The following is a 13,452-nucleotide window of genomic DNA, read 5'->3' as shown; positions in this document are numbered from 1 at the left end:
TCATACAAATGGGAGTAAAAAAAAAGCTGGGGTAGCAAAACTTACATTGGACAAAATAGACTTTAAAACAAAGACTATAAGGGGTGCCTGGGTGGCTCAGTCAGTTAATCATCTGACTTTGGCTCAGGTCATGACTTCATGGTTCATGGGTTCGAGCCCTGTGTCAGGCTCTGTGCTGACAACTTGGAGCCTGGAGCCTGCCTCAAATTCTCTGTCTCCCTCTCTCTCTGCCTCTTCTCTGCTCATGCTCTCTCTCTCTCAAAAATAAAAATGAACATTAAAAAAATTTTTTAAAACAAAGACCATAATAAGAGACAAAGACCACACTATATAGTCAGTAAGGGCACAATCCCAAAAGAAAACATAACAATTGTAAATATTTATGCACCCAACATAGAAGCACCCAAATACATACAGCAGCTAATAATAAACAAAAAAGAAATCATCAATAGTAATACAGTTACAGTAGGGGACTTTAACATACCACTTACACCAATGGACAGATCATTCAAACAGAGAATCAACAAGGAAACAGTGGCTTTGAATGACACATTGGGCAAGATAGACCTAACAGATAATATTCAGAACATTCCAACTTAAAACAGAATAGACATTCTCTTGAAGTGCACATAGAACATTCTCCAGAATAGATCACATATTAGGCCACAAAACAACTCTCAACAAATTAAAAAACAACAAAGTCATAGTATGCATCTTTTATGACCACAACTCTATGAAACTAGAAATAAACCACAAGAAAAAAATCTAGAAAGAACACAAATACAGGGAGGTCAAATAACATGCTAGTAAACAATGAATGGGTGAACCAAGAAATCAAAGAGAAAATCAAAATGACATGGAAATGAATGAAAATGAAAACATATAGGTCCAAAATCTTTGGGATGCAGCAAAAGCTATTCTAAGAAAGAAGTTTATAGCATTCCAGGTCTACCCAAAAAGCAAAAAACCCCCAAAAAACAAAAAAACCAATCTCAATAAACAACCTAACCTTTCACTTAAAGGAGCTAGAAAAAGAACAACAAACAAAACTCCAAACCAGTAGAAGGAAGAAAATAATAAAGACTAAACCAGAAATAAATGAAACAGACTAAAAAACCAATAGAACAGATCAAGAAACCAGGAGCTGGTTCCTTGAAAAGAGCAACAATATTTATTAACTTTTAGTCAGTCTCACCTCCCCACTCACCAAAAAAGATAGAGAGGACTCAAATAAAAATCTTTTCAAGTTGGGCAGTACATAGTGGATTTCTGTTACAACATTGTCAAAGTGTGACAGGTGGGGCACCTGGGTGGTTCAGTTCATCGAGTGTTCAACTTCGGCTCAGGTCATGATCTCAGGGCTTATGAGTTCAAGCCCCACATTGGTCTTGCTGGTGTCAGCACAGAGCCTGCTTCAGATCTTCAGTTCCCCTCTCTGCCCTTCCCCCACTCAAAAATAAATAAAATGTTTAAAAAAGTAGTGAAGGCTTTATAAAGGATGCATATTTTTAAAAAAAGTGTTTTATTGTTTATAGTAAGGAGAAGTAAAAAAAAGAGATGTATTAAAATCAATTTGGGGGTGCCTGGGTGGCTCAGTCGGTTAAGAGTCCAACTTCAGCTCAGGTCATGATCTCATGGCTCGCGAGTTCAAGCCTCACATAGGGCTCTGTGCTGACAGCTCAGAGCCTGAAGGCTGCTTCTGATTTTCTGTCTCCCTCTCTCTCTGCCCCTCTCTGTATCTCCCTCTCTCTCAAAACTAAACATTAAAATAAGTAAATAAATAAAATAAAATAAATTTAAAGTAAAATATTGAGAAAATAAGAGTATTGGTAGTAAGCAGTGATTGTAAAAATCAAGAAGGTGGCAGGAAAGTGGCTGCCATTTGAGGAATGGCACAACTTCTCAAGGCTCCCTTGGGTTCAAACTGCAGCATGGTCTTTAAGATCCTTTGAAAGCACAGTCCATTACTCCCATGGAAATAGGGATCTTGTCTCACTGGTCATCCATCTACAAATGCATGCATGCCAGTCTGTCTCCTGATAAACTGTAAGCCCAGGCACCACAGGCCACATTTATGATGTACAGGCACACTTCCTGTCTACCATGCACCACCTCTATCTGCTTTGACCTTGGCAGGGACATGTATGTAGGAGTCTGTAGAGAGTGAAAAAAATGCAGGCTGTTCCTGACCATCTCCCTCTGACTCCAGGGACAGGAGTTGGCCATGCAATCAATATAAACCCCCACTTACCTAGATGCACATTATGCACTGGCTTGTGAACTCTCCTTTGAGACCCTTAAGTCAGGGACTCAGTATCAGGTAGAAAAGTACAACACGGTAAGTATGGCTTCTGCTATGATATCCACTTTAAAATCTATCTTTTAATTTTGTGATATAGTTTCTGGATGAGCTGGATAAAGTGCCAAAAAGGAATCATCATTGCTGGTTTATGCTCCCCAACATCTAGCCAGTTTATGGTCAATAATCCCACCTAGTAAATTAACTCATCTCTTGTCTAAGTACATGATTTTCTCTCCATTTACCTTGAAATATATACCAAGAAGTTTCATGATTCAAAGGCAAACGTTTTTGGCTGCTTTACCAATATTTTTTACATTGCTCTTATGGATGCTTGCTTGCTCATATCTGTTTTAAGTATTTTTCTGAATAAAGTTATACTGGCTCATGCACTATGGCAGAGAACTAAAGGGCCTCAACTGTCTCCTTGTCAATGCAATGAAGTGGACACGACATTTTACAACTTGGTATGGTGACCCCTGTACCTGGTATTCAGAAATGCATCCAAACATGATCCAGAGCTTCCATAAGAAAATAACAATCCAATCTCCAGATTAGCTTTTTGTATTTAAAAGATATTTTAGGAAACTGGACTCTGAGTACATATAGGAAGTACAAGATCCAGCTCACTTCTGTACTGCATAATTTTCAAGAAAGTTTTGGTTGACAACAATATTATTCAAGGAGGATGGCCTAAAGAATAGGTAGTATTGGGGCGCCTGGGTGGCGCAGTCGGTTAAGCGTCCGACTTCAGCCAGGTCACGATCTCGCGGTCCGTGAGTTCGAGCCCCGCGTCAGGCTCTGGGCTGATGGCTCTGGGCTGATGGCTCAGAGCCTGGAGCCTGTTTCCGATTCTGTGTCTCCCTCTCTCTCTGCCCCTCCCCCGTTCATGCTCTGTCTCTCTCTGTCCCAAAAATAAATAAACGTTGAAAAAAAAAATTAAAAAAAAAAAAAAAAGAATAGGTAGTATTCTTCTCTCAGTCCTCTGGAATCTACCTCAGGTCAGCAGAGAGCTCTGAGCACCACCAGACCACTTGGCCTTTGAAGAAACCTCTGTGGCCACACTGCTGTCAGCCTGCATCAAGGGGCTTCGTGGAAAAGAACCTGATGAGTAACGGCTCACTTCAGGCCTTTCGAGGACTTGGGTCTCCTGTCACAGAACACTCTCTAGGAAGATCCTTGGGAAATTTCTCTCTCATTTCAGCACTGGGAGAAATTCACCTTCACCTGAGCAGTGAGTCAGTTTTCATCTTGTGGACAGCATAAGTCACGGTACTGAGCACCCCCTCCCTCAGCGATGGCTGGAGGAGCCAAGAGCAGCATCTGGGGCCCCTCTGCAGCAAATAGTAGAGCCCCCCCCCCCACATACTTAGTGTACCAACATCGCCTAGGACTTCATCTTATCTTTTCTGTTTACATTTCCACTTTAAATTCTCTCAAACCCCAATTCTTTGTCTGTAAGGGTGAGATTATAATATGATGAGAATTTAAATAGATGTATATAAACTGCTTTGTATTGCCTGGTACCTATGATGAAAATTTAAATGTATATAAACTGTTTTGTATTGCCTGGTACACATACTCAGTATATTGTAATAATAGCTAATATTTATTGAGGGCTGATTATACCATGACTTAGTCTAAGCACTCTGTACATGTTTTTAATCCTCACACAACTCTACGTGGCTGTTGCTAGTATTATCCTCATCTTAGAGAGGAGGAAACTGAGACCCAGAGATTTTTAAACATTTGACTCAAATCTATCATAGGCAAAACTTAGATTTGAATCCATGTCCCCAGCCCTGATCCCAAGTTAACCTCTACTACTATGATAGCTACTACTTTAAAGCTAATTTTTTGGTCTTGTTTTACCTAGCAATTATTTATTTACTTATTTTCAGAGGCTGGGTGCAGTCTCATTTAGGGTCACCAACTTGTCCAGAATTTCCCAGTTTTATAATTCAAAGTCTCATTTCCCAAGATACCACTCGGTGGTTTTCTCATTATGTTATTGATCTTTGTAGCAGGACCATTGTAGTACACACAGATACCTTCATGCAAATGAGAAAGAAGGGGTATCCATTTGTTTTTAAAACACTTTTGATCGTGTATGCAATCCATTTATGTAAACTGCCTTAAATCCTTTCCGGAATAAGATGGGTACAGAAACAAATACAAATACAGAACTTCACATTGTATTTAACACTTTTAGAGTTATGGGTAATTATTACCACATGCATTACCTTTATATCCTTGTTCTGTCTCCCTGAGATCAATTTTGGTTATTGGTTTGAAATCAGTATCCCATAATCGAATACACCCATCTCGTCCACCAGTGGCAAAGCCTTCTTCACAAGCATACATGCTAAAGATTCCAGCCTGTTGAGTAAGGCAGATTATACTCAATACTTGAAGGATTCTAAATAGTCATTATAGTTGGAGCTTCATGATTAAAAAAAAAGCAAAAACAAAAATGTTTTTAAAAACCCTTGTTCTCGGGGTGCCTGGATGGCTCAGTCGGTTGAGCGTCCGACTTCAGCTCAGGTCATGATCTTACAGTCTGTGGGTTAGAGCCCCGCGTCGGGCTCTGTGCTGACAGCTCAGAGCCTGGAGCCTGCTTCCAATCCTGTGTCTCCCTCTCTCTCTGCCCCTCCCCCGCTCTCACTTTGTCTCACTCTGTCTCTCAAAAATAAATAAATGTAAAAAAACAAACAAACAAAAAACCTTGTTCTCTATTGCAATCCTGACAATAGAACAAGTAGCCATTTATAATATCCTTCATTTTGGCTAAAGTAAAAATTAATCATGACTACCACCAAAGCAAATCAGTTCAAATGCTCCTTTACCATTACTAAACTGATGGCAATTTGAAAAAAACATTATTCACTAATTCCTTGGTTAAAGTAGATATGAAGATCAAACTCCTTTAGGTGACAACTGATCCTTATAAAGAAAAGACAACAATAGAGGTGTTTCATATAAATCACTTCTCAAAATAATCAGGCAAAGATATTTGAGCTGGGAACAGAAACACTTTTACTGGTACACAGGTGCCTGAAATGCATCTCAATGAGTTCAAGAAGGCAACACCTGAGCCTAATTGAAAACAAATTACATTTGTGTTAATTTGTTAAGCATTATATGAAGATGCTTTTTTTCCCCACACCTGATATAGCCCCGTAACTTAAAGATGCTTCTCCACAGGAAAATATTTTACCTGGTCTATTGAGAAGTGCTGTAAGAATATACTGTTGACCTAAGATCCAGTGTGAAGAGAAATGAGGTTACTAAGGCAGCTGCTTTTATGCATGGGGACAAATGCTGACCTCTGAATGGTTTCAAGATCGGTTTCATAATTAGTGAAGCCAAGAAAATTGGTTCAACATACAAGCCAATGAAAGATCTAAAATTTTACAGCTCTTTTGCTAAGACGTGCTTAAACTTTTCTTTATTTAAGAGTAATGGGGACCAATTTGGAGTCAGGACCTAAGCTACAGATCTGGTGAGTTTCTAAAAATTGTTTACCAAATTTCCATATACTATAATAGGCTTTAGCTTTCACATCTCCCCATTCTTCTGGGCATTTCCATTTTATCATCTATAGATACAGCAGTGTAACCATTATCATAGGTGTCAAAAGAGAGCAGAATGGTCAGAAGTAAAGTTTGCCCATGTTCTTACAGAGCAGATCATCAAAAAAGAAGTGTGTCAATGGTTTCTGTTTGCATTTTAAGAACTTGTGATTTGGATTTAGAGGTTACTTACTCAGAGTGCGGAAAATCTACCCTTACTAACAAATGTAAAAACAAGAGTTGTCTACATATGGGCCACAGGCCAGCAGCAAAGGCATCATCTCAGACTTACTGAATCGGAATGTGCATTTTTAACAAGATCCCCAGGAAATTCACAGGTACATTAAAATTTGAGAAGTACTGATCTATAAGATAAAACTGATGATGAAACAGTCCTGTTCTTCTAGATGTGGATGAATAACACTAATCAACCAATCAATGATTGAGGTGAAGGTTAATTAAATTATTGAGCTTTTGAACTATTTCTTTTAAGGTGAACAAGAATAGCTATAATTGGGGAAATCTTTGATGAATGTTTAGGTAGTTTTCAGCAGAGTTCTGCTGATTTTAATACAACAGGAAAACACACTTATTTGTGATATCAACTTATTTAATAATCACCAAATTTCCACATGGACATACTCACACTGTGTGCTCCTTGAATGGTGCGGACTAAATTGAGCCCTTTCCAGACATAGATGTCGCCATTTAAAGCACCAGAATAGGTGATGTCATCTTTGGCACATGCAAGGCAAAGGATGGTCTGAAGATCCCCTGTTTTGCCAAATATCCCTCTTTTTGCAGTCAGGGCATTTCCACAGAGTGTCCAAAACTGGAAAGTGATTAAAATACATAGATCCAAAAATAACGTATTCATCCTGATGCATCACATCATTGGTATTTGCTTACATTTCAGTACGTTTCATATAATTTGCTATAGCTGAACTAGGCACACGTAATTTAACTTGCTCTGCGGCAACCAATGGAATCACAAAACCTTTTAGCCAACTACTAGCAGCATAATAAACACTTTTAGCAGTGTTATTAAAACTTCCCAAGCTCCAAAATTTCCAAACTTTGCTAATTGTTTAACGGTGATTAAATACAAAAGCTCAATGTTCTCAGAGTTGGAATAAAGTGAGTGAATCATCATGTCTTTAACTTTTGGTCAAATTACAAAAGCAGTATAGGTTCATTGTAGAGGAGTTTAGAAATAAAGAAAAGTATAAAGAGGAAAAATGAAGTATCTACAGTCTCCTGTTAACACGTGGATGTATCTTCCAGATGTTTTTTTGGTGTGCGTGCATGTGTATGTATGTATTTGGATATCATGTGTTTCTAACTTGAAATGTTATATATCTTCACTGTAGAAATCTTACTCAAAAGCTTCCTAAATATGAGTTATCTTCCCATATAGCCAAATAACTAAGCTTTTCAATTTTCACTGAATAATTTATCATGTGAAAGACCATAAGCATAAAGCTTGAGCCACTTTATAGAAAGCAACAAGTAGACTTCTGTGGCTATACAGAAATTAAGTATTTTTTTTTTTGCCATAGTTTTTAAAATGTATGAACTGGTATAACTTTACTGCTAAGTATATAGCCCCTCAACATTTATAAAGGCTCTTTACATTTATTTGATCTTCATAATACTCTTGAGAACAGGCTAAAGCAGCTATTCTTATCATCCCCACCTGGAAGTGAGGGAAAGGGGGCCTAAGTGGTTTGTTGAAGGTAAGGATTCAATGGGGGTTATACATGAGAAAATACTGAGGTCTTGATCTTTGCTTTGAGAAATTTCAATCATTTTTAAAAGTTTATTTATTTTGAGAGAATGAGAGAGAGAGGAGAGAGAGAGCAGGAAAGGGACAAAAGGAGAGGAGAGAGTGAATCCCAAGCAGGCTCTGCATTGTCAGTGCAAACCCCAACTCCAGGCTCAAACTTACAAACTGTGAAATCATGACCTGAGCTGAAACCAAGAGTCAGATGCTTAACCAGCTGAGCCACCTGGGCACCCCTGCCTTGAGAACTTTGAATCTAATGAAGATACGTATAAAACCAGAAATAATTTCAAAGCAGCATATTTAGACTACATACAAGTGCCAAGAAAATTCAGAGAGAACCATGTTGAATTAACTGGAATGAGCAAAGCTAGGATTTGGATCAGTGGTGAGAAACAAGGTGCATCTGGGATTAGGAGAGCAGGACAGGCAAGTCCAGGTGACAAATGTGTGAGGAAAAATCAGTGACAAGCCAAATATTTTGTGCCTTAGGAGAGGAAAAATGGTGGCCCTCTTAGTTAAGTATTGAGGGAAGGAGTTCTGGGCTGATTGTACTACCTTGGAGGTGCAGGACTCTGGCAGCTATGGAGGTGACGGCCCTTATGGAGGATGAGAGGCAGGTGTGCAACCACTTGAGACAATATAGAATTCTGCTCTCATTAAGGAGCAATTCTTCTCTCTTCTGTCAACTCCAGTGATTTGTTTCTTGGGTATTTACTATTTCTATGAAAAGGTACTCAAGTATAATACGGAAAGAACAAAAAGATTTGGGGAAAAGAGGAGTATGTATTAGCTTTGGGAAAACATTTAAGTATTAGCTTTGAAGCTGAACAGGGGTGCCTGAGAAGCACAGTTGGTTGGGCGTCGGACTTTGGCTCAGGTCATGATCTTGCGGTTCTTGAGTTTGAGCCCAGCATCGGGCTATCTTCTGTCAGCACAGAGCCCACTTTGAATCCTCTGACCCGTCCCCCTCTCTGCCCCTCCCCTGCTTGTAATCGCTCTCTCTCTCAAAAATAAATAAACTTAAAAAAAATAAAATAAAATAATTTTGAACCTGAACAAACTATTAAATGTAAACACCTACTGGTAGTATAAACATGCCAAAACCCAAAGGCAGATGTTTCCTTTTCTCACCATATACGAAGATTAAAAGGACAATAATTTTAAAATCATTATTCCTAAAAAAGGGTAATTACTTTGCAGTTATTATTTCTCTAACTCTAGAATGTGCACCTCTGATCTGAGTTACTGAAATATTCTAATGAAAAACCACAAAGCATAGAGAGACCATTATTCTCAGACACAAAGGTTTCTAATGAAATCACCCAGTCAGACGGAACAAGGCCAACATGAAACATTCCAAATAATCAAATGACTCTCTAAAAAGGCACATATAGATGTAACACCAGAATAGGTATGAGAGTTTTTGTAGAAATGGCAAATCTCTCAATTCTCTGTTCCTGAAAAGCGCTTCCTGTTTGGAAAACAGTGACAATTTTGGATAGCAACATACCAGCAAATCCACATCAAAAGAACAGATGTAGTTTATCTTTCCCAGTCTCCATTCCCAGATTGTAATGCAAATTTTGTTAGAACTGGCAGATACCTTGGAGTTCATTTGGCCCTAGGTAATCTCCAAAGTCCCTTCTGTCTGTGACTAGAGACTAGAGAAGGATCAACAATATCCACAAACCTGGTAGGCTCATTTGCTGTAAAACCAACCAAGCATGACAATGATCAACTGCTACTGTTTTCAAGCTTTCATTTCAGATAATTGTTATTTGCCTGTCTGCCAACACTGGGGATTTGCAAAAACACAAAGGATTTCACCCTAGCTACAAAAATGTCACATAAAAATATTTTCTTGGAGTACATCAAAGATTTTGCATTCAGCTTGTGACTGGAATCATTCATTTGCTGTTAGGTAGGTTTTTGCAGGGTGGAGGGCGGGGGGGGGAGTGGGGTTCCTGGAATTGCTTGTAGAAAATAAAGATAGTGAAAATATTTGTTGGAAGCCTGCTAAAATTTGTTATGGATTTCTTTCTTTTTAAAATATTTTTTTAAGTTTTTACTTATTTTTGAGAAAGAGAGAGCGCAAGCACTTGTGCACAAGGCTGGGAGGAGCAGAGAGACAGAGACACAGAATCTGAAGCAGATTCCAAGCTCAGAGCTGTCAGTGCAGAGCCGGATGTGGGGCTTGAACTCACGAACTGCGAGATCATGGCCAGAGCCGAAGTCGGATGCTTAATTGACTGAGTCACTCAGGTGCCCCTGTTGTGGATTTCTTTCTAAACAAAATTAATAAAGATGGGTAGATGGGCATTGGGAGATTATTCCATTTGAGGTAAAAATACTTAATTTTGCTTAGAAAAAAAAAAGTGCCTGTCTGCTAAAACATAATTAACAATTTATTTTTCTAAATGTTTATTTTTTGAGAGAGACAGGGTGCAAGTGGGGGAGGGGCAGAGAGAGTGAGACAGAATCGGAAACAGGCTCCAGGCTCTGAGCTGTCAGCACAGATCCCAATGTGGGGCTAGAAATTACAAACCGTGAGATCATGACCTGAGCCGAAGTCAGACACTCAACCGACTGAGCCACCCAGGTGCCCCCATAATTAACAAATTTAATGGGATAAACAGCTTTTAGTGTTTTCAAATGAAGCTCCTGGGTTTTACATGTCTTTGTTTTTGGAATTAACTGATTAGAAGAGTTAACCAAGGATGAAAACAAACAGGGAAGAAGCTGGAGAATTCTATCAGTTAAGCAGCTAATCTATTTTTTTAATATTTTGTTTTTTGGGGGAAAATCAAGCCAAAATAGATTATTGAAGAAATAATTTTCAATGGAAAGACCTCTACACAGGGAGCCAGAGACTGAGTTTAAATCTTATCTGTACCACCATTTTTGTGATCCCAGAAGATGGGAAAAGAAATTAACATTGTGCCCCTACTGGTTTCACACACTGTGTAATGTAATACTTAACACACTCATAAAGTAGTGATCCACAACCCCCTGGTTTCATGGGGGTGTTTTTTGGGAGAGAAATTCAGCCTCAGGGAGATTGAACAGCTTTCCCAGAGACAAGCAGGAGATACAAAGAGGATTCCAAGTCAAATAACTGCCTAGGTCTTGGCTTCCTCACTGTAGAATATGCAGACTGGATGATGGCCCTGTGATCAGAGTCCTAGACTTCCATAAGGCCACCATCACCTGATGGAAACCAGTCTCATAATGAACTCACATAATTCTTTGCTTGTGGGTAAAAAAACAATTCAGTGCCTTTGCCATTTGTCAGACAGATTAGAAATTCATGTTGATGGATATGTATCTTTGATTAATAAAAATTATAAAGGGAATTATTGGTAGGACACTTGATACCTTTGAATAATAGAACCTATATGCTTATCTTTTTTTCTTCTGTTTTTTTTTTTCATTACTTTTTTCTGATTTTGGAAAAAATATGTTACTGTAAAATAATTTTAAAAATAAAGAGACAATTTAATCATAAACTCTGTAGCCAGTGTTAACTGCTTAACATTTTTTGGTATCTTTCCAATTTATTTCCTATACAAAAATATACTTTACTTCTAAAGTAAAAAGAAAAAAATAAAAAAAAAATTACCTCACCTAGTAGACTGTAAATAAATCTTGAATATTTCCTAATAACATTAAATAATCATCTAAACCATGACTTATAATGATTGTACAGTATTTCTTCCTATGGATCTACCATATTGTATTTAACCACCTGGGGGCAGTTTGGTGGCTTCAGGCCTTCTTTAGTCTGGTTTTATTTGCTGTTGGTAAGTTATTCAGCAATGAACCTATCCTGGTTCACACTCCTAATAATTTCCTTGAGATAAATTCCAAGATATGAAAATATGGGCTGTGTTCTCTTCACGGCAGCACATATACTAATACTGAAAAAAAAAAATCACTACCTCAAAGGATATTAACATTTTTTTAAATTAAAAAAAAATTTTTTTAATGTTTACTCTTTTTAGAGAGTGAGAGAGACAGAGCACGAGTGGGGGAGGGGCAGAGAGAGAGGGAAACACAGAATCTGAAGCAGGCTCTAGGCTCTGAGCCATCATAACAGAGGCAGAGGTGGGGCTCGAACCCCCGGAAACCAGGAGATTGTGACCTGGGCCAGAGTCGGAGGCTTAACTCACTGAGCCACCCAGGCACCCCAGGATACTAACATTTCTAAAGCTATCAATAGATATTATCAAATTTCTGGACTGAAAGACTAGAAATACTCATTTATAGTACTCATTTACATCTCCCCCAGCAAGGTTTGACAGTGTTCAGTCACTAAATCTTTGTCAACACTGGATACACTTTAATCCTAATTCTGATGGATTAAACACTGTTATTTAAAAATTGTTATTCCTAACTAAGAAGACTTAGCATTTTCATCTATCTGGTAGCCAACGTTTCCATTTTTGTCAATTATACATGTCCTTTCTCCATTGTACAGGTTTGCTGAAGGTCTTTACATTTCAAGAACAAACCAAAATTCTATCTAACACGCTTGTGGCTTATACTTTGCTCATGTGTGGTTTGTCTCTCTTGTTTCTTAGCAGTTGGGGGCAGGTAGACAGAAAGTTTTAATGTTTATATAATTGAATCTATAATATTATCTTTATGGTTTCTTACTTTGCTTCTACATTCAGAAAGGCCTTTCACCCACTTGAGAGCAGTTAAACATTTACTTAGATATTCATATAATTATTTTATAGTTTTTTAAACACTTAACTCTTTAATTCATAAAGAATTTATTTTAATGTATGGTATAAAGTAATGATATATAACTTTTTTCTCCCAAATAGATAACAAACTGTCCTAGGGCCCACTGGTCAAGATACTATTATATTCTAAATTCTTACACATATTAACCTCTATTTCTCAGCTTTGTTTTTTTTTGGGGGGGGGGGTATTGTTATTTATCCTTATCCCAATCTGATACATTTTAATTATTTTAGTTTCATAATATGCTTTAGTAAATACAGTATTTTCCTCTTCATTATCCGTTTTTTATTCAAGTTCTTGGTTATTCTCATTCTTTTATCCATCTAGACTAACTCAGAATAATTTAAAAGGAAATGTCATTTAACAATAACAAAACTTCTTGAGATTTTAACTGAAATTGCACTGAATATAATTGAAGTGATGTGTTTAATTTTTAGACTTCACATCCAGAACCAAGGTTGTCTCTCCATTTGTTCAAGCCTTTTGTATTCCTCTGTGAAGTTTTGTAATATTCTTTAAGCAAGTCTTGCATATCTCTTGTTATATTTATTTCTGGACATCTGATCATCTGTCCCTTTCTAACAATTAAGTAAGAACAATGGGAAGGATCATAAAAAACGAGACTGAAAAAAGAACAAAAGAACAGGGAAACAGGAGGAGTTGGTTGGGGAAATAATACAGATACCTATGCCGTTCATACAAAAATGCAGCAATTTGGTACTAGCAGAGATCCAAACATGCTGTAGTCAAGCAAGTAATCCTCACACTCTTTCAATTATGAACTTTAATCTCTATTGTGTACAAATCTGTAGACAGAAGATTCTGGGTCACATCCCAGGGTCCAGAGGAAATTTCTGCTATGTTGGAGCAAAGAAAGTTAATGGTGTTAACTGTGCTACCCATTTAACAAAGTAGAAAGAAGCAAATAGCTAAAGGTAGGTCCTGGGCTACCTGTGGTATTTGAGGCTGTGTAGTCTAGGGGAAGGCAGAGGCATTTAAAAATCAATGGCTCAGGTAGGCTCGTACTGTGTATCCCTCTATTTTTA

General features: G+C 37.9%; 1 protein-coding gene across 1 annotated transcript in view; it reads right to left on the bottom strand.

Moving 5' to 3' along the window:
* EML6 (EMAP like 6) overlaps positions 1-13,452 on the bottom strand; it is a 162,291-nt gene that overhangs the window by 142,007 nt on the left and 6,832 nt on the right. Inside the window, exons 4-5 of the mRNA XM_043603391.1 lie at positions 6,518-6,703; positions 4,543-4,678 (exon numbers count right to left, since the gene is read on the bottom strand). Of these exons, the coding sequence (XP_043459326.1) occupies positions 4,543-4,663 (121 nt within the window). The 5' untranslated portion in view covers positions 4,664-4,678; positions 6,518-6,703. The remainder of the gene's footprint in view (positions 1-4,542; positions 4,679-6,517; positions 6,704-13,452) is intronic.

This window comes from Prionailurus bengalensis, chromosome A3, assembly GCF_016509475.1.
Source record: "Prionailurus bengalensis isolate Pbe53 chromosome A3, Fcat_Pben_1.1_paternal_pri, whole genome shotgun sequence".
In the NCBI taxonomy this organism is placed as follows: Eukaryota; Metazoa; Chordata; class Mammalia; order Carnivora; family Felidae; genus Prionailurus; species Prionailurus bengalensis.
This window is presented reverse-complemented; position numbering and strand designations above follow the sequence as displayed.